The sequence below is a fragment of the Drosophila suzukii genome, chromosome 3 (genome assembly GCF_043229965.1).
Source record: "Drosophila suzukii chromosome 3, CBGP_Dsuzu_IsoJpt1.0, whole genome shotgun sequence".
NCBI lineage: Eukaryota > Metazoa > Arthropoda > Insecta > Diptera > Drosophilidae > Drosophila > Drosophila suzukii.
The window spans coordinates 10,410,509-10,425,862 of record NC_092082.1 but is presented as its reverse complement, the minus strand read 5'-3'; the positions used below and the strand labels follow the sequence as shown (position 1 = coordinate 10,425,862).

General features: G+C 46.1%; 5 protein-coding genes across 7 annotated transcripts; 2 read left to right on the top strand and 3 right to left on the bottom strand.

Annotated features, from left to right (window-relative positions):
- Window positions 1-70: 70 nt before the first annotated feature.
- On the bottom strand, window positions 71-2,835 carry pix (ATP-binding cassette sub-family E member 1 pix). Its single transcript, XM_017078958.4, has 5 exons — window positions 2,687-2,835; window positions 2,169-2,382; window positions 1,495-2,105; window positions 721-1,437; window positions 71-663 (listed from the first exon to the last, which is right to left on the bottom strand). The coding sequence occupies exons 2-5, from the start codon at window positions 2,379-2,381 to the stop codon at window positions 369-371; spliced, it is 1,836 nt and encodes a 611-aa protein (XP_016934447.1). The 5' UTR covers window position 2,382; window positions 2,687-2,835; the 3' UTR covers window positions 71-368.
- A 403-nt stretch (window positions 2,836-3,238) lies between these two features.
- On the top strand, window positions 3,239-5,588 carry Srp68 (signal recognition particle 68). Its single transcript, XM_017079259.4, has 4 exons — window positions 3,239-3,399; window positions 3,508-3,857; window positions 3,920-4,582; window positions 4,643-5,588. Exons 1-4 carry the CDS (start codon window positions 3,300-3,302, stop codon window positions 5,345-5,347), a joined length of 1,818 nt encoding a protein of 605 aa, XP_016934748.2. The 5' UTR covers window positions 3,239-3,299; the 3' UTR covers window positions 5,348-5,588.
- Window positions 5,569-8,630, bottom strand: LOC108013406 (uncharacterized). Its single transcript, XM_017079261.3, has 3 exons — window positions 8,037-8,630; window positions 6,536-6,825; window positions 5,569-6,468 (listed from the first exon to the last, which is right to left on the bottom strand). The coding sequence occupies exons 1-3, from the start codon at window positions 8,335-8,337 to the stop codon at window positions 5,659-5,661; spliced, it is 1,401 nt and encodes a 466-aa protein (XP_016934750.2). The 5' UTR covers window positions 8,338-8,630; the 3' UTR covers window positions 5,569-5,658.
- Window positions 8,631-10,481: 1,851 nt separating this feature from the next.
- Window positions 10,482-12,317, top strand: LOC108013500 (uncharacterized). Of its 2 annotated transcripts, none has more exons than XM_017079386.4 (2): window positions 10,482-10,964; window positions 11,744-12,317. In XM_017079386.4, the coding sequence occupies exon 2, from the start codon at window positions 11,750-11,752 to the stop codon at window positions 12,128-12,130; it is 381 nt and encodes a 126-aa protein (XP_016934875.2). In that variant the 5' UTR covers window positions 10,482-10,964; window positions 11,744-11,749; the 3' UTR covers window positions 12,131-12,317. The 2 variants fall into 2 exon arrangements, with proteins under 2 accessions (XP_016934875.2, XP_016934874.2); XM_017079385.4 differs by having other exon boundaries at window positions 10,485-10,964; window positions 11,741-12,317.
- Window positions 12,163-15,240, bottom strand: Galk (N-acetylgalactosamine kinase). 2 transcript variants are annotated; one of them, XM_017079382.4, is made up of 6 exons: window positions 15,085-15,240; window positions 14,168-14,352; window positions 13,932-14,105; window positions 13,014-13,747; window positions 12,565-12,769; window positions 12,163-12,505 (listed from the first exon to the last, which is right to left on the bottom strand). In XM_017079382.4, exons 2-6 carry the CDS (start codon window positions 14,344-14,346, stop codon window positions 12,319-12,321), a joined length of 1,479 nt encoding a protein of 492 aa, XP_016934871.2. In that variant the 5' UTR covers window positions 14,347-14,352; window positions 15,085-15,240; the 3' UTR covers window positions 12,163-12,318. The 2 variants fall into 2 exon arrangements, with proteins under 2 accessions (XP_016934871.2, XP_016934873.2); XM_017079384.4 differs by lacking the exon at window positions 15,085-15,240 and adding an exon at window positions 14,530-14,692.
- Window positions 15,241-15,354: the final 114 nt, after the last annotated feature.

Genomic DNA, 15,354 nt, shown 5'->3' with positions numbered 1-15,354 from the left:
AAAGAACCCGACAATAAGCACCATCTGTTAGACGCATTCTTATGAAATATCATTGCGGTTGAGAAAAAACTTTATTTGCAGTTTTGTATAAAGAAAATTTGTTTATTTTTGCTAGACTCATTTAAGACAACAATTATTTCCTGTTGTTTTGGGTTTACTATTTATTTCGCTGTAAAAACGTATATAAAACTCACTTTAATCAAGTACAATTAATCCCCAATTTTCGATTGTACGTAATCCTCGACAACAATAACAAAATATATTGAAAGTAAATGTGTTTTCGACCAAAGAATGCAAAATGAACAAGGGAGAGCTGAAGAGAACAAAGGAAAACGAGCTGTCCAATTGAGGTGGTCAGTGATCCTGTCTTAATTACAAGCCTCGTCCTCCAGGAAGAAGAACTGGCCGGAGCGCTTCTGTTCCGTATCCTTGACCGAATTGTTCTTGTTGATGCGGGGCCTGAAGTTGTTAGGATCGCGACGGAAGGTGATGCCGAGCAGTTCGAGGAAGCGGTTCATGCCATTCAGCAGCGACTGCGGCGAGAAGGCCGTCGTCTTGACCGAAGGCTGACCCTCAATAACGATCACACGGTCGGCGAGGTAGGTGGCCATGATGAAATCGTGCTCCACCACAAATCCAGTTTTCTTGGCGTGCAAAATATAGCTGAAATGGGGAGCGATCAGTATTTGCATACCAATTCAAAGTTTCGCCAAAACCTACCGCTTGATAACCTTGGCGGCCACCAGACGCTGCTCCGAATCCAAGTAGGCAGAAGGTTCGTCAATGAGGTAGACATCCGCCGGCTTGCCCAGGCACAAAACCAAGGCCACTCGCTGCAACTCACCACCGGAAAGGTTCTGCACCTCCTGGTCCATGATCTCCTCGATCTTCATGGGCTTCATAACATCGGCAATGAACTGCGGATGCACGTAGGCGTCGCGAATCTTATCGTGCAGCAAATGGCGCACATGGTTCTGGAATTTCGGGGAAATCTTCTGCGGCTTATACGAGATGTTGAGCATTGGCAGTTCCACCTCGCCATCGGGCTGTAGGTTGCCGGCCAGCATTCGGATGAACGTTGTCTTGCCAGTACCGTTTTCGCCCAGCAAAACCAGGATCTCGGAGTCGCTGAAGTGACCCTTCTCCACCGTCAGCTCGAATTTGCCCAGGGTCTTGACCATGGAGGGATACACGTAGTGGTTCATGCGCTTGATCTCCTCCTCCGTGGCCGATTCGGATACCTTGAAAGTAAGTGACTCGGTACGGAAACGCATGTTTTCGGTGGGCACAAAGCCATCGAGGAATATGTTGATGCCTTCACGCACGGAGAAAGGCATAGTGACCACTCCGTAGCAGCCGGGAACTCCGTAAAGACAGCAAATAAAGTCGGACAAGTAATCCAGCACAGACAAATCGTGCTCCACCACGATAATGAACCTGGGGAAATGGAATTTATCCTTAATAAGGGGACATCCATAAAATATTTCAACTCACTTGGTGGGATGCAAGAGCGATCGAATGGTCAGGGCAGCGTTGAGACGCTGTTTCACATCCAGATACGAGGACGGCTCATCGAACATGAAGATGTCCGCATTCTGTATGCACACCATGGCGATGGCGAAGCGCTGTAGCTCTCCACCAGACAGCTGGGCGATCTCACGATCCCGGATATGCGAAAGGTCCAGCATATCACAGATCTTGGTCTGCAGCTCCCGCTCGTCTTTCTTGTCCAGAAGATCGCCGACAGCGCCGCGCACCGCCTTGGGGATTTGATCCACATACTGCGGCTTGACCAGCGCCTTCAGGTTGTCCTCCAGGATCTTAGTGAAGTAGTTCTGCAGCTCGGAGCCGCGGAAGTAGCTGAGGATCTCCGTCCAGTCGGGCGGATTGGCGTACTTGCCCAAATTGGGTTTCTGCTTGCCGGCGAGGATCTTCAGAGCGGTCGACTTGCCAATACCATTCTGTCCCACCAGGCCGAGCACTTCACCGGGTCGCGGAATGGGCAGACGATGCAGCTTGAAGGAGTTCTTGCTATACCGATGCGTTGTGTGCTTCTCCAGGTTGCTGGGCAAGTTAATGATTGTGATGGCCTCAAAGGGGCATTTCTGTTGGGAAGCAGAAGAAATAGGTTAATTGGTGCTGGCATAGAACTGGTATAGCTGACCCACCTTGACACAGATACCGCAACCAATGCAGAGCTCCTCGGACAGCGAGGCTATCTTGGACGTGGGCGTCACCTCGATGCAGAGCTTGCCCATGCGCACCACCGGGCAGGTCTTCTTGCACTCCTGCCGACACCGCTTGGGCTTGCACTTGTCATCGCTGACGATGGCAATACGCGTCTGCTTGTCCACCTCCTCGTTCTCCTTTCTGCGCGACATGCTGTTGAAGATTCAAGGGGGAAAGTTAATAGGTATTGGCTTCGTTCTACTAATCAGTCGTCTATATGGTAATGAGTCCACTGTCAACGTTGCAAATCTCCAACCCCGGCCGTCAAAACAAATCTGGTGCAGCGTTTTGTGGGCGGCGGCGGGGTGCGGCGACTGCGTTCGCCTGTGAGTGAAAGTATAACCTCAAAGCGTGGCCAAAACAAGTGCTTTTCAGCGCGAATTTTCATTGTCTGGCACGCGGCTGGGGTGGTTCTTCACTTTCACGTTGACAGAGTGCTAAGTTCCTTGAGTTTTACCTGCGAACTAGGCCGAAATTGTTGTAAAACAGACAGAACGCACGCTCTTGCGTGTCAGCCAACAAGTTTCAAAAGGGGGGAGTTTTGAAGAGTTTTCCAACACTACTGGATGGAGACGGCCGAGCAGACTATCGATATCAGCTACTATTGTTTGAGGGTTTTATTTTTTGGAATTTTTTTCTAAATACTTAATACTTTGATAAATATAGTTCTTATTTGACTATAAATAACTGAAAAATCATAGTATGCTAAGTTTTAGAAAATCACATACACAGCAAAATTAATTTTTTAATTTAGTATTATAAGTCAAAAAATTATATACATTTTTTATGTATTAATGTTCACAGGATTCGATTTAAGAAACAATTTTAACAAAATATTGATATATTATACATTATGTTTTATTAAGATGGCAAATACATTTTACTGACACAGAATTATAACAAAAAGTGAGATCAGAAAAACTCAGATCAGAGTAGAGTTTTTCACTCCCGACATGTATCGCACGAGAACCGCCCATGCTGGTATCGATATTTAAGTGTTTCTGACATTACCAATTGGTTTGTCATCCCTAATTTTTACACGTCGTTGATTTGTGTCGACTGCTTAAAAAATGGTCGTCCAAGAGGATAATCCGAATACTGGGGACGTCCAGGAGAAGACGGAGAGTGCTCCAGTGGTGGCAGAGCCAGCCAAGATCTTCACGGTGGAGAGTAAGTAGCTAACTGGTCCTCAGCCCGCTGCCAAGTGGCCCAGACGCCCCGCTCCCTTTAACCTAAAAGTCTGTATGCTAATGCACTGAACTTTCACTCCCCCTGCAGTTCTGCACATGATTAAGGATGCCCAGCAGCAGCACGGTCTGCGCCACGGCGATTTTCAGAGGTACCGCGGATACTGCACCCGCCGCATCCGCCGATTGAGGAAAGCACTAAAGTACCCGCAGGGCGACAAGCGGCACTTCAAGCGACGCGACGTGACCATTGGCCAGCTGACGGGCAAGAAGGCGGACGAGCGCTTCATCCACATCCCCCTGATCAGCGCCGAGCGTGCCTGGGCTTATGCCATGCAGCTGAAGCAGGAGTCGAATACGGAGCCACGAAAGCGCTTCCATCTGATCAGCAAGCTGCGCAGGGCCTGTTTCTATGCCCTCCAGCTGCAGGAGTTGTGCAATGTAAGCTGCAACGCACCAATATGATTAGTTTGAATACAGTTTAATTCATGTTTAACCCCTAGACGGAGGCCTTCGATGCCCGCACCAAGCTGGAGTGCGAGGCCTATGTGGCCTGGATGCATGGAACCCTGCACTTTGAGCTGCAGCTTTGGAAATCCGCTGGCGAGCATTTAAAGCGCGCCCAGGTGGTGTACGAGAATCTGGCCAAGGCTCTGCCCGATGACGAACAGGAGCTGTACCGCGCTAAAGTGAACGAGTTCACGCCCAATCTGCGCTACTGCGCCTACAACATCAGCGGCGGTGCCAGTGGCGGTAATATCGATGAGATCCTGGAGTTGCGCGCCCAGGGAGTACTTGAGAATTTGGATGTTCTGGTCAGTCAGACCAAGACGGAGAGCAGCGAGGGCCTGCAGACCATCGACTGGCGCGGTCGCAAGGTCACCGTGCGTCCGGAGAAGGTACGTCTGTTCCTGCTCAGTGCCCAGGAGTTGGACAAGTCGCTGGCTAAGACCACCAAGCTGGATGCCAAGATTGAGCTGATTGAACGCATTTTGATGGACTGCAAGGACGCCATCCAGGCAGTTCGCGATGAGATCAAGCAGGATCCCAAGCTACGTTCGCTAACCACCGGACAGACCGTATCCGGCGTGCAATATCTATTGGCCTATTTGAGCTACATTCGTCACAGCCGCACACTGCAGCGTAATCTTTGCCTAGTGGAGCAGGTAAGCCCAACAAAAAAATTTCCTATAGTTTTCTTTGCTTATCTTAATTGTCCTGACCAGGCCAAGCTCAACTTTGACGATCCCAACCAGCAGTCTCAGCAAAATGTGGGCGACGGCAAGCGAGTTCGATCTCAGGATCTGGCCCGCCTTTACGAGATCATCCTGCAGAACGTTACGGAAATGCAACAGATCACTGGCTTGGAGGACGATGCCAAGTACCAGAGCGAGGTGGAGAACCTGGCCGTCACCTTCAAGGCCTTCCGCTGCTATTACATTGCGCTCACACTAATTGACATGAAGAAGTGGAAGGAGGCGGTGGCGCTGTACGAACGCGCATTCAACTACGCCGGCGAAGCCCTGAAGGGCAACACCAGTCCGGAGTTCCAGCTGCAGGATGAGCTCAAGAAGGTCGTCTCCGCCATCGAGGGCTGCAAGTTCTCCGCACATGCGTACAGTGTTCTGGAGGATGACAACAGTGAGGACGCCGGAACCACCACCAAGTCGCAAAAGACCACTAAACCTCTGTATGAGCGTCTGTCTCTATACAAAGAGGATCAGTCGCTGCACACGAAGTCACCCAATGTGTTTAAGCTAACCCCCGAAATGGAGCCCATACCCTGCAAGCCGCTCTTCTTTGACCTGGCCATGAACTACGTGGAGCTGCCCTCGCTGGAGGACAAACTGGAGTCGCCCGGCAAAAAGGGCCCCTCGATCACCGGCTTCGTCAAGGGATTCCTTGGATGGGGTGGCGGCGGCAACAAGTGAGATTGCCAACAGCCACCACGAAGCACTCTTCTGGAATTCCACACATCCATGTTACACTTGTAAAGCCTTCAGATCCATGTCCACGCAACGGTATGTCCGATGTTCTTTATAAGTTCTTTGTTTTGGCTTTTACCCCCGCCAGATTTGTTTTTTCTACGAAACTTTTGTAAGTTAAAAACGTGAACAATTATTCGGTAATAAAGGAACCTTTAAGAGAGAGCTATAGTTCCTCAAGGGCAAATCTATTATCTATTTATTCTGAACGTTAAAGTTTATAGGTTAATACTAGCACTACGTGTCTATGAATACTTTTAAAAGTTTTGCTTTTGCATTTCGAGATAGCCGAGCTCGTAAAACTCCATGACCAGCTCACGGATGCGCAGATGATATTCTGAGGTGAGCATTTGGGTGCACTTGATCTCCTTTCCAGTGAGATTCTGCTCGCTCATCACGTCCAGATTGGGCAGATTGTCCGGATCGAAGGTGACAGCTGGCAGGATCCACATGCCGATGGCCAGGCCATAGTGCACCTGACGCACATACTCCGTACTGACACGCTGCAAGGAGAAGGCTTCGCACAGCTCCTCTAGTCGCTCAGCAGCGGGTGTATCCTCCAGCTGGTGCCTCAGTTCCTGACCCACAGCTTCGGAGTAGGCGGCCAGCAGGGTATCTGTGTGCACATCCCTCAACTGCCTTCTCGTGCTGGTGTAAATAAAGTGAAGAATGTCAAAAACAGGCGACGACCGGCGCATGGCCTGCAGATCGAAGAAGATCACCTCCTCCGGCTCAGAGCGGAACATTATGTTGTTTACCCAAAGGTCACCATGGCAGATCACACTATTTGGAGCCTCCACAGTGGCATTAATATCTCGCTTCAGGTTTCCAAACAAGTTCGATCGAAGTTCCTCCAGCAGACCAATGGGTGTGGTCAGACTATCGTCTGCATTGGAGCCACTTAGACTCTCCAGGGCCTGCTGCACGGAGGTGTCCAGAATGGCGGCATAAAAGTCCGTCGCCTCATCACAGTAGACAATCTCCTGAAGGTTATTGGCCCGGGAGGCAAAGGACGAGGACTCTAGTTCCTGGGCGGCCAGCGAGGCTGCGTGGAGTTGAGCCAGTTTCTGAAAAGATGAGGCATTTGTGAGGAATGACCCATGGGTCACATGTAATCGCCTTCCACTCACTCACCTTCATCACCAGAAGGCAGTCGTTCAGTTCCAAGCCCGCCAAACGATCCTTCATCCGGAAACCCAAGGCTTTGAGGTCCTGCAGCACGATTATTGGCTCCCCGCCTTCAGAATCCCTGCGATCCTGGCTCTCCGCGATGTGGCACACCGGAAACAGCTGCTGGCGGCTGTGGGCGGTCAAAAGGGGCGCCAAGTGTCGGTAGGCATTGATCTCGTTGCTGAAGGCCTCCTCGCACCGGTAGAGCTGCCGGCGCGACAGACTCGCAATTTGCCTCTTGACAATTACTGTGACTACACAGGAAAAAATGTTATTTTTAAATAACCAGCACAGGTAAAAATTAATGGTTTCTTTGAACATTATTTTTTTATGTTATTATGTGAATACGATAGTGTTAAATCAAGGTTAATAGTGACTTGCTTACTTAACTGGCACAGTACAACCTGGGTTTAAACCTCACCTCTATTCAGAGATTAAAAAAAAACTTTCACCTTCATAATATTAGATTTATATTTAACTAATTACATTTAAATATAATGTGTTGTATGGTATGGTTGGTCATAGGCATAGGCTCTTAACTTACCTTTTGAGTTTTCTTATATTTATTACCCTAAGAAAAGTTTTATGTATATCTGGTTCTTAATGAAATGTTAAATCATTAACTTGATTTTGTATAATTTTCCCTAATCTTGCAGTGTAGGAGGTAAACAGGGCGGGGAGGGGAGGAAATACCGACCAAAACAAACTGCGAGAGCGGCGCAGGAGAACAGCTGATTTTTGTTTACGTCGCTGGCAAAGATTTATATTTATGAATGAATTCAATGACCTTGCGTGCGTGAGAGCGGAGTGGTGGTTTATTTTTTGCTGCCTCTCTCTCTCGCGGGCGTGTGAGTGTGCGTGCTGACCTTTAGCGAATCTATATTACGTATACGCCTGGTTGTATGGGTGCATTGCATTTAGAATGCGTGCAACAAGGTCAACCCACTCGACGCCGCCGCTCAGCGGGGCAAACAAAAGCAAACATCTAAACTTAAATTGTTGCAAATAGGGTTTGAACTATTCTATACCCTATTTACCCTGCAATAGAAACTTCAACACAACAAATCTTGTCTAAAAATAAATTAATATATATTTTAAACTAAAGTTCATATCAAATAATAATATGTACCGAATATTTAGTGGCTTAATAATAACCTAATGTTTTGTAAATTATTAAATTCAAGTGTACTTTGTTTTGAAGTAGTAGAAAATTAACGAATACTTTAAAATAACAAATGTATTTGATAGTGAAATATTTAATAGATCTTAAAAAATGTATTGTTCAGGATTTTGTAGTTCAAATTTTCCTGTTCTTTGCTTTAAGACAAATTTAAAGGTCTAAAGAAAAGTCAGCAAGGGAAACTACCCTTGAAAACACTGCAATGTGAGTACAGGGTATCAACAAGAAAATCAATGAGATGAGTGTAATGGCGCCTGGCGTCTAATCTGTATGAACTGAGCTCACCAATTTCACTCCTCGGCTGCTCCTGATTCTGATCCCGATCCCGATCCTGGTCCGGCGCCTGGCTGATGGTGACCCGCTTCACCACGGACATGTAGTTGTCGCCGCTGCTGCTGCCCGCGGAGCATGCGATGTGGGCAATGCTAAAGGAGACCAGCTGGTTCTGGCTGAATAGTTGGCGCAAATGGTCGGCGTTCTCCTCGTATTGATTGCTGGCACTACCATCGTAGCCACCGGCCGGATTCACGGCCATGGCCAAACCGCCATGCGAAGGTCCTGCTGTTGGGGTCGCTGCCAAAGCCATTTTATCCAACTCACTTGGCTGCCCGATGGGGAATGGGAATGGTTGTTGAGGGAAGGCTGCTGCCAAATCGTTTGCTAGCCGTCGATTTCTGCCGCTGCAGCATTTTCTTTCTAGCACTGACACAAATCCGAATTGAGTCCAGGTCGGTTTTTATTGTATTTTTCCGTAATTATTATACAATTTCCGCTGGCTAAGAAGTGGACAACACTCTGGTTATAGCACACCTATGCGAAAAGTGTGCAATGTGCGACAGACCAACCGCCCGCCAATCTGCCAAACCTCGACTGGCACTGCAATTGCAATGGAAACTCACTAGAGAGCCCAAATGGCGGCGAGAACCGCCGGAAAATCGGCAATTCTCTCGGTTTCTCTCGCAAGTCGCTCAGTTCTAAAATTGAAAATGCATTCTGAAAGCCGGTAGGAGGTGGCAGGCAGACGTGACTCTCGTTCAGGGTCACCGCACCGCACTTTCACTCGACTCGCACTCGGACTCGGGTGCGTATACTTTATGCGCCGCCCGGCCAAAGCGGATGTCGCTCATACGCCGCGTCGGCCGAGAGTCGTTTGCATTGGCCCACCAATTCGTGCACTTGAAATTGCATTGGCCGTCCTTGGCAGGCGCTGCGTGTGGGTCGAGGCAATGCGCATAAAAATCAAAGCAAACACATAATAAAAGGGGTTCATTTTTTCAGAGAAACACACAGTGTAGCCTCTGTAACTTGGAATCAGTTATTAGGGGTTTTAACGTCTCCATGGAAATTTATGAATTTAGTAAATCAAGTTTAGGTAAAAATAATATGAAAACATAACATTTTTAATAGAAAAAATTTTTAATTCCGAAATTTTAAACTTCTTTAATTATATCATCTGCCTTATCAGAAAATCTTGAACTGGGTCTTTCATCTGGAAATATATACTTATATATCTATACTTAAGACAAGACATTTTCTAATTTTTAGAAAAGTTTTTTTTCAGCAACCTTTATAAGATATGATTATTTGAGTAATATTTTCTACGGAAAATGGTGCACTAATGTTATTATGAAAAATTTTTTTTTAATACTATTGGTGGTCTCTTTTAAGCATCCATTAAAATTGAAATTCATAATTGTCTCTAAAAATTTTTTAATAGAAATACTCATCTTAAAGCATTTTACTTCCAGCCTCTGAGTTCCCCTGAATTTTCGGTCACGTAGTCGCAGACAAAGCCTAATAAAGTTCAAAGACCATGCTCATTAACTTTGGCCGTAGCCAACAATGCAGGGGCCAGGCAATTTGTTTATTTAATATGCATCCACAAAGCCGCTAAATGGCCATTAATTAAATATCAAATCCGCCACGGCCAATAAATGAGAGACCACTCCCCGCGACGGAGTTCAAGTCGAAACCCGAACAATGTAAATACCAATCGCAGGCCAAGATACGCACCTGAAAGATCGGGAAAGTTCAAGGCTGCCATCCGGCGGGTGATTATGATTGTGGCGAATATCCAGTGCGGGCAACTCCAGGTAATGCTTCCGCCTTGGCTGATCGGTTGAATAACCCCACATATTCATACAGACCCCAGCTCCCCAGCACCCCGACACCCGTAGCAAATTAGGGTCAAACATGTGCAGCCAACGAGCTCGGCTTGAATTTCAGTCTCCACTGGCTCAGCATTAAATTCAGGGTCAATCGGTACTTTCAAAATCGCACAGAGCTCGGATTGAGTCGGACATGGATTCTAGGCAAACTTGTCAATCATTGTAATCGCAATACTACTTATACAGTGCAAAAAATAAGGCAATAAGAAATATCAGGTTACCAAATTTAAACTACGATTTGAATAGGTACGTAATATCAAATCAAAGTATTACAAAGCTTATTACCAAAACTAAATTCCAGTATCGGGTTTAAAAAATGTAATGAAATAGATTTCCCTAAAATTCTGATAGTGCACTATATAGAACTATAGGTCATAAAATATATATTATTAAATCAATATTAAACAAAGTGAACACATATATGTACATATTTTCTTATGTATATAGGCTTTCGCATTTTCAAATTAACATATTAAAAATAAAGTAGTATATAAATGGGTTATACCAAAGAAGTTGTAAATTTGTTTATGGGTATTATTGTAAAATCAGTTTTTCTGAGTTCATATGGTCCACAAATATATCTGTGCGACTTTTGGCATGCGTAACGCTGCCGGCTGGCAGTCCGACCTTTTTTGGGGGGCACTTTTATGGAGCATGAGAAACGGAGACAGATATCATTGCTTTTAATTGCCCGATCTCAGCGCCTAGGCCTAGGTCAGTCTCTACCAGATTCCAGATTGCCAATACACTCCACTCCGCTCCGCTCCATAATTAATTTAATAAAATGTAAAGCAGCCAGCTGAAAAAAACTTGACTCATTCTCGGCGCTCAGAAGCGACTTTGAGCGCGATTCGAGATCGGTTGACTCACAGACTTGAGTTCAACTCGTTTTTGTGGCATTCAACGGCAAGCGAATAAAAGTTCGCCGCCTCGATATTCTATGATCAGTTTACAGTCTCAACTTCACCCAGGCCCAGGTGTTCCAGTTTCGGTTGAAGTGCTTCTCTCCGAGGATTAGCCCCTGAAATACTAAGTCCATATCAAAGTGAGTGTCGTGTGGTGTGAGTGGGTGCTTTGGAGAACCGAAATCCGATTCGGTTGTGTGGGATCGTAACCTTGACTTTGGCTAAATCAAAGTATCATAATAAACTTGGAATATGTAAATGCATTTAATGGCGCATAGTCACATTTAAAATGCAAGCACAGTGGCTGTGATAAATAGAAAACAGAAATAAAGTGTGACTTCCAACCAATGTCAACTTTCCAAGGATTTTTTTCAGAGTGAAAGTTTGAAGTTCATTCAGAAACTATAAAACTATCCATTTTAAATTTCCTAATCTTTTAAAATGACTTAATTGTTATGTGAACATAAAGTTACAATTACAATAAGACAATTTTCAAGTGCTTAAAAATACATTTCCAAATTAAACCTTATGTCTAAACGACCACTGTATCTGTATCTCAAGATTTGATTGCTTTGTTCAGACCAAATTGGAGCACTCTACGCTTGACAATTAAAGCTCGACATTTATTTCGCGGCCAGTCCAATTCTTATCAATAAAAAAGCCAGTTCCAGTTGCAAAAAGTTCACGGATTAGCAACTGTAAGAGTCCGAGCCAAGATCTCCGCGCTGCCCACTCCATTGGCCATATGCGATAATTGATTTTCCCGTACATAATTTATGACGCACGAAACTGACAGCCGACTTGTAGATTAAAAACTGCCACTGACCAGCGGCAATAAATCTGTCCGTATCGCTTTATTAGAACGTTGGACAATAATGCCAGCTCCTGCTCCTTTTCTCTCCTCCTTCTCCTCCAGCAGCCAATCATGCTGACCGCCTGCCAAGTAACGCTGCTCGCTGGATGTCTGGCTCTGGCCACCAGCTCGGTTCGGGCCCAGTTCTTCTACCACCAGGCTTTGGGCCTGCCGGCTGCGCACGCTTACCAGCCGGCCAACCCGTACCAGGGATATGCCACAGCTGATGCCCATCCCACGGTGGTCCGGAATGCCCAGTGGGAGTCGGAATTGCCGGCCGAACTGTCGAAGAGTGCCCGATTCTACAGTGATCCCGTGATCGCCGCCAACCTGGCCAAGGAATCGCTGCTAACGAAGAAGGAAATGGCAGTGGTGCATCGCGAGGCTGAGAAAATCCCACGGGAACAGGTCTACAAGCTGTTCAAGAACGCCGGCTACCTGAATCGCAGATAGAAACCTCAAAGCTGCAGCCGTGCCCAGATGAGTTCCGTTTCCCACGTGCCTTGTTGTATTTTAGTTTTTAAATTGTTAATATATATTGTACATACATATTAAATGTTTTCTCTATAAATGACCGCTGGATTATAGTGACTGAAGGGTGATTTTGGTATACAAGTTGGATTAAAATGCTGGAGAAGAGTTCATTGTACATATAACTCGGCTCCGTTTCCAGGAAGTGTGGCAAAGACCACTTCACTAAAGTTGTTGGGCTGATGGCGCTCCAGGAGATGCGTTGGCAGATGGGCGTAGTAGTCCCGCTTCAAAGCCTTTATGTACTCGTCAGCCGCCTCAATGGAATCGCACATGGCCACTATACAGCCACCCCATCTAAAAATAGAAATTCTTTTAGTTAACAAAGCTATTTAGAAGAATTTTAGGCTTCTTACCCAGCTCCTGTGACTCGAGCACTGACTTTCTGCTCATTGGATATGGCTATTAGGCGCTCCACATCTGGATGGGAGCATTCGTAGAGCTCCCGCAGACTCTCATGGGACTGACGCATGAGCTCGCCTAGCTGCTTGGCACCTTCCTTGCTCGGTCCGGCGGCCAGTTGCTCGCATATCTTCCGGAATTTGGCCACGCGACCGGACTCTGTGAAGCCACAATAAAGTCATTAACTTGTAAGCTGATCTACCGATTGATAAATATTTTTTTCGCGAATTTAAATTAATAATTTATTGTTCAGGCAACTGCTTAATGTCAATGTCTTATTAATTGACTGTAATTATTCAACTGGTGATCAATTAATTTTATGCATGTGCACAGTAAGGAACTAAACGTTTTGATAAACGTTCCAGATACTATCTGAAATCGAGATTCTGAAGTTTTATCTTACCCTGAATGACGTGCAGAGCACGTTGACGCAGCTTGAACTGTTCCATGTGCCGTGTGTTGGCTGAAAGGAACTTGGTCTCCAGTTCCTGCTCGGTGACGCCCAGCTCCTTGCAGATATCTGCTCGCGTGTAGTTCCACTTTGTCAAGTTGTCCTTGATCAACTTCTCGAAGGTCTCGTTGTCCATTTGGCAAGCCTCCTCCAGATCGATAAAGCGTACAATGTCCTCCCAGTTGACTAGACCCTTGTGCTTGGCCAGCCATCGCGTGGCCAATCGGCACTCCACCACTCGCTCATTGTAATCCGAAGAGGCAGCCTTATTCTTCTGCGCCAGGCTGTTGGCCACCACAAAGCACTTGCCCGCTGGCAATGTCACCGGGGTGCCCTTGAGCTTGGGATGGAATTCGATGTGGTGGGCGCAGCCCACTCTGCCCAAATAGGCTATGGCCTGATCCATACCACCACTGTGGGTTCCAATATACTGCTCACACTTGGCCGAAATTGAAGCCAGCTCCCGGCGGTCTAGTTTCTTGCCCTGGACTTGGGCGGTGGCCAGAACAGCCGAGCTGACCATGGCACTGGAGCTGGAGAGTCCTGCAGCCAGGGGTACATTGCCGTCCACAGCAATGCGCATTCCTATGGGCTTCCACTGATTGCCCAGATTCTCCTGAATGCCCTTGATGCCGCACAAGAAGTAGTTGTGCCAGGCTGGACCTCCGCTCTTTGGCAGCTCAATTCTGAAATGAAAAAATATTCTGTTAGTTAGATTAAAAATGTATTTGGCGTGGAGTATATTTTTAAACCAATTTAAATGTACAAAAGTAAAAGCAAAACAGAAATCAGTTGCACACAAACGTGCCAGGTTATACTTTCTACACCCAGTGATGAAGGTCTGTAATTATCATGCAGTGAATCACCCACCTGAGCGTTTTCAGGTCCGCATCATAGCCCGGGAACTTGGCCTCCTCCAGATTCCTAAGCTGCAGTTCGCTGTCATCCGGATTTTTGGCCACTGCCAGGAAGATGCTCTGACTGACTGCCATGGGCAGCACCGAGTAGCCGCAGTAGTCCACATGCTCGCCTATGATGTTGACTCTGAAGAGGAGAGATATGATCAGTGGGGGATGATATGTATACTACTTATAAGGAACACCCACCTGCCTGGCACTCGAACGATAAACTCGGGATCCGCTCCGAACTGCTTCTTGAAAAACGCGACCAGCTGCTGCACACGGTCGTAAATCTTGGACTCCGGCTGGAGCTTCTGCTGGGCCACGATCTCGATGCCGGCTCCCAAAAGCTGAGCGGTTCCATTCCCATTCCTGTTGGAAGTCATGTTCACCTGCAAGCGGGCGAAACCTTAATAACAGACATTTATTTCACAGTCGACGAACCGTAAACGTGTCGCGCAACTGGTTAATCTTAATTTATGGGCAAAAACAAATTTACATACGTAAACAAATAGCCAACAACAACACACCTGTGTTGTGCAAAAAATTAGCTTATCAACCCATCTCACCTTATCAAAATGTCGAAATAGCTATTAGCCCACAAAGTGATGTACTAACATTCCGGTTATCAGTTGGGGAAGCGGCTTTAGAGTCGCTAAAACATTAGATTGACGCCAATTTGGCCGCTTAATTGGGAAAAACAAGTGCAAAAGTGCAATTCTGCCGGCAAATGAAAAGGAAGGGCATGCAGGAGCGAGACGGCGATAGCCGACAGCTGTTGTGCGGGAGTTGCCACGTCTGCGAAAGCTTTAACCCTTGAAGTGCTCATCTAAGCTTGAGTTTTCAAAATATACCCTTTAAAACCATTCAGACGTTTTATATAAGAAACCCCGCCAGAATCAGTCGAAGTTTAAACATTATGTATGGTTAATGATTTTGATAATACCCTTATTGCAACTGAGTACCATCTAATCTAAACATTTTTAAGCGATTTCATTATATTCACCTTATCTTTAAACCACATCATACATATAAGCCATATGTATCTTTTATTTGTTTATATACCAAAATAAACAAAGATATTGGTACTTGAATAAGATGTTAACGCTTTTGCCGATACATACCCAGCAATGTCTTATCTTTCTCTGTATGAGGTCAAAATAACTTGCAGCTGTTTCTCTCAGGCCTTTCTTATCAAAGAAGAGTTCTAGTTTTCGGTGTGAGCACGTCGCGTTCCATCAAGCAACTGAGCGATCCGGTGCCGTTTCCGTTTTTGTTTAGTCCCGAATACAATGCACAATACAGTGAAACTTGCTTATCAGGAAATCATAGACTAACTCATAATTCGGTCTATAGGTCGGGATTCTAAGAATCTAGAAGATTTCATTTTGGGA

Excerpts from the sequence above, each read along its gene's own strand:
- pix (XM_017078958.4), bottom strand. The coding sequence starts at position 2,381 with ATGTCGCGCAGAAAGGAGAACGAGGAGGTGGACAAGCAGACGCGTATT. Across the intron at positions 2,106-2,168 it reads GTTGCGGTATCTGTGTCAAG|AAATGCCCCTTTGAGGCCAT; the intron begins GTGGGTCAGCTA and ends GCTTCCCAACAG. Across the intron at positions 1,438-1,494 it reads TCGCTCTTGCATCCCACCAA|GTTCATTATCGTGGTGGAGC; the intron begins GTGAGTTGAAAT and ends CCATTTCCCCAG.
- LOC108013406 (XM_017079261.3), bottom strand. The coding sequence starts at position 8,337 with ATGGCTTTGGCAGCGACCCCAACAGCAGGACCTTCGCATGGCGGTTTG. Across the intron at positions 6,826-8,036 it reads GCAGCCGAGGAGTGAAATTG|TCACAGTAATTGTCAAGAGG; the intron begins GTGAGCTCAGTT and ends TTTCCTGTGTAG. Across the intron at positions 6,469-6,535 it reads ACTGCCTTCTGGTGATGAAG|AAACTGGCTCAACTCCACGC; the intron begins GTGAGTGAGTGG and ends TCATCTTTTCAG.
- LOC108013500 (XM_017079386.4), top strand. The coding sequence starts at position 11,750 with ATGCTGACCGCCTGCCAAGTAACGCTGCTCGCTGGATGTCTGGCTCTG.
- Galk (XM_017079382.4), bottom strand. The coding sequence starts at position 14,346 with ATGACTTCCAACAGGAATGGGAATGGAACCGCTCAGCTTTTGGGAGCC. Across the intron at positions 14,106-14,167 it reads ATCGTTCGAGTGCCAGGCAG|AGTCAACATCATAGGCGAGC; the intron begins GTGGGTGTTCCT and ends TCTCCTCTTCAG. Across the intron at positions 12,506-12,564 it reads GCTCGAGTCACAGGAGCTGG|ATGGGGTGGCTGTATAGTGG; the intron begins GTAAGAAGCCTA and ends TTCTATTTTTAG.
- Srp68 (XM_017079259.4), top strand. The coding sequence starts at position 3,300 with ATGGTCGTCCAAGAGGATAATCCGAATACTGGGGACGTCCAGGAGAAG. Across the intron at positions 3,400-3,507 it reads CAAGATCTTCACGGTGGAGA|TTCTGCACATGATTAAGGAT; the intron begins GTAAGTAGCTAA and ends CTCCCCCTGCAG. Across the intron at positions 4,583-4,642 it reads ATCTTTGCCTAGTGGAGCAG|GCCAAGCTCAACTTTGACGA; the intron begins GTAAGCCCAACA and ends TGTCCTGACCAG.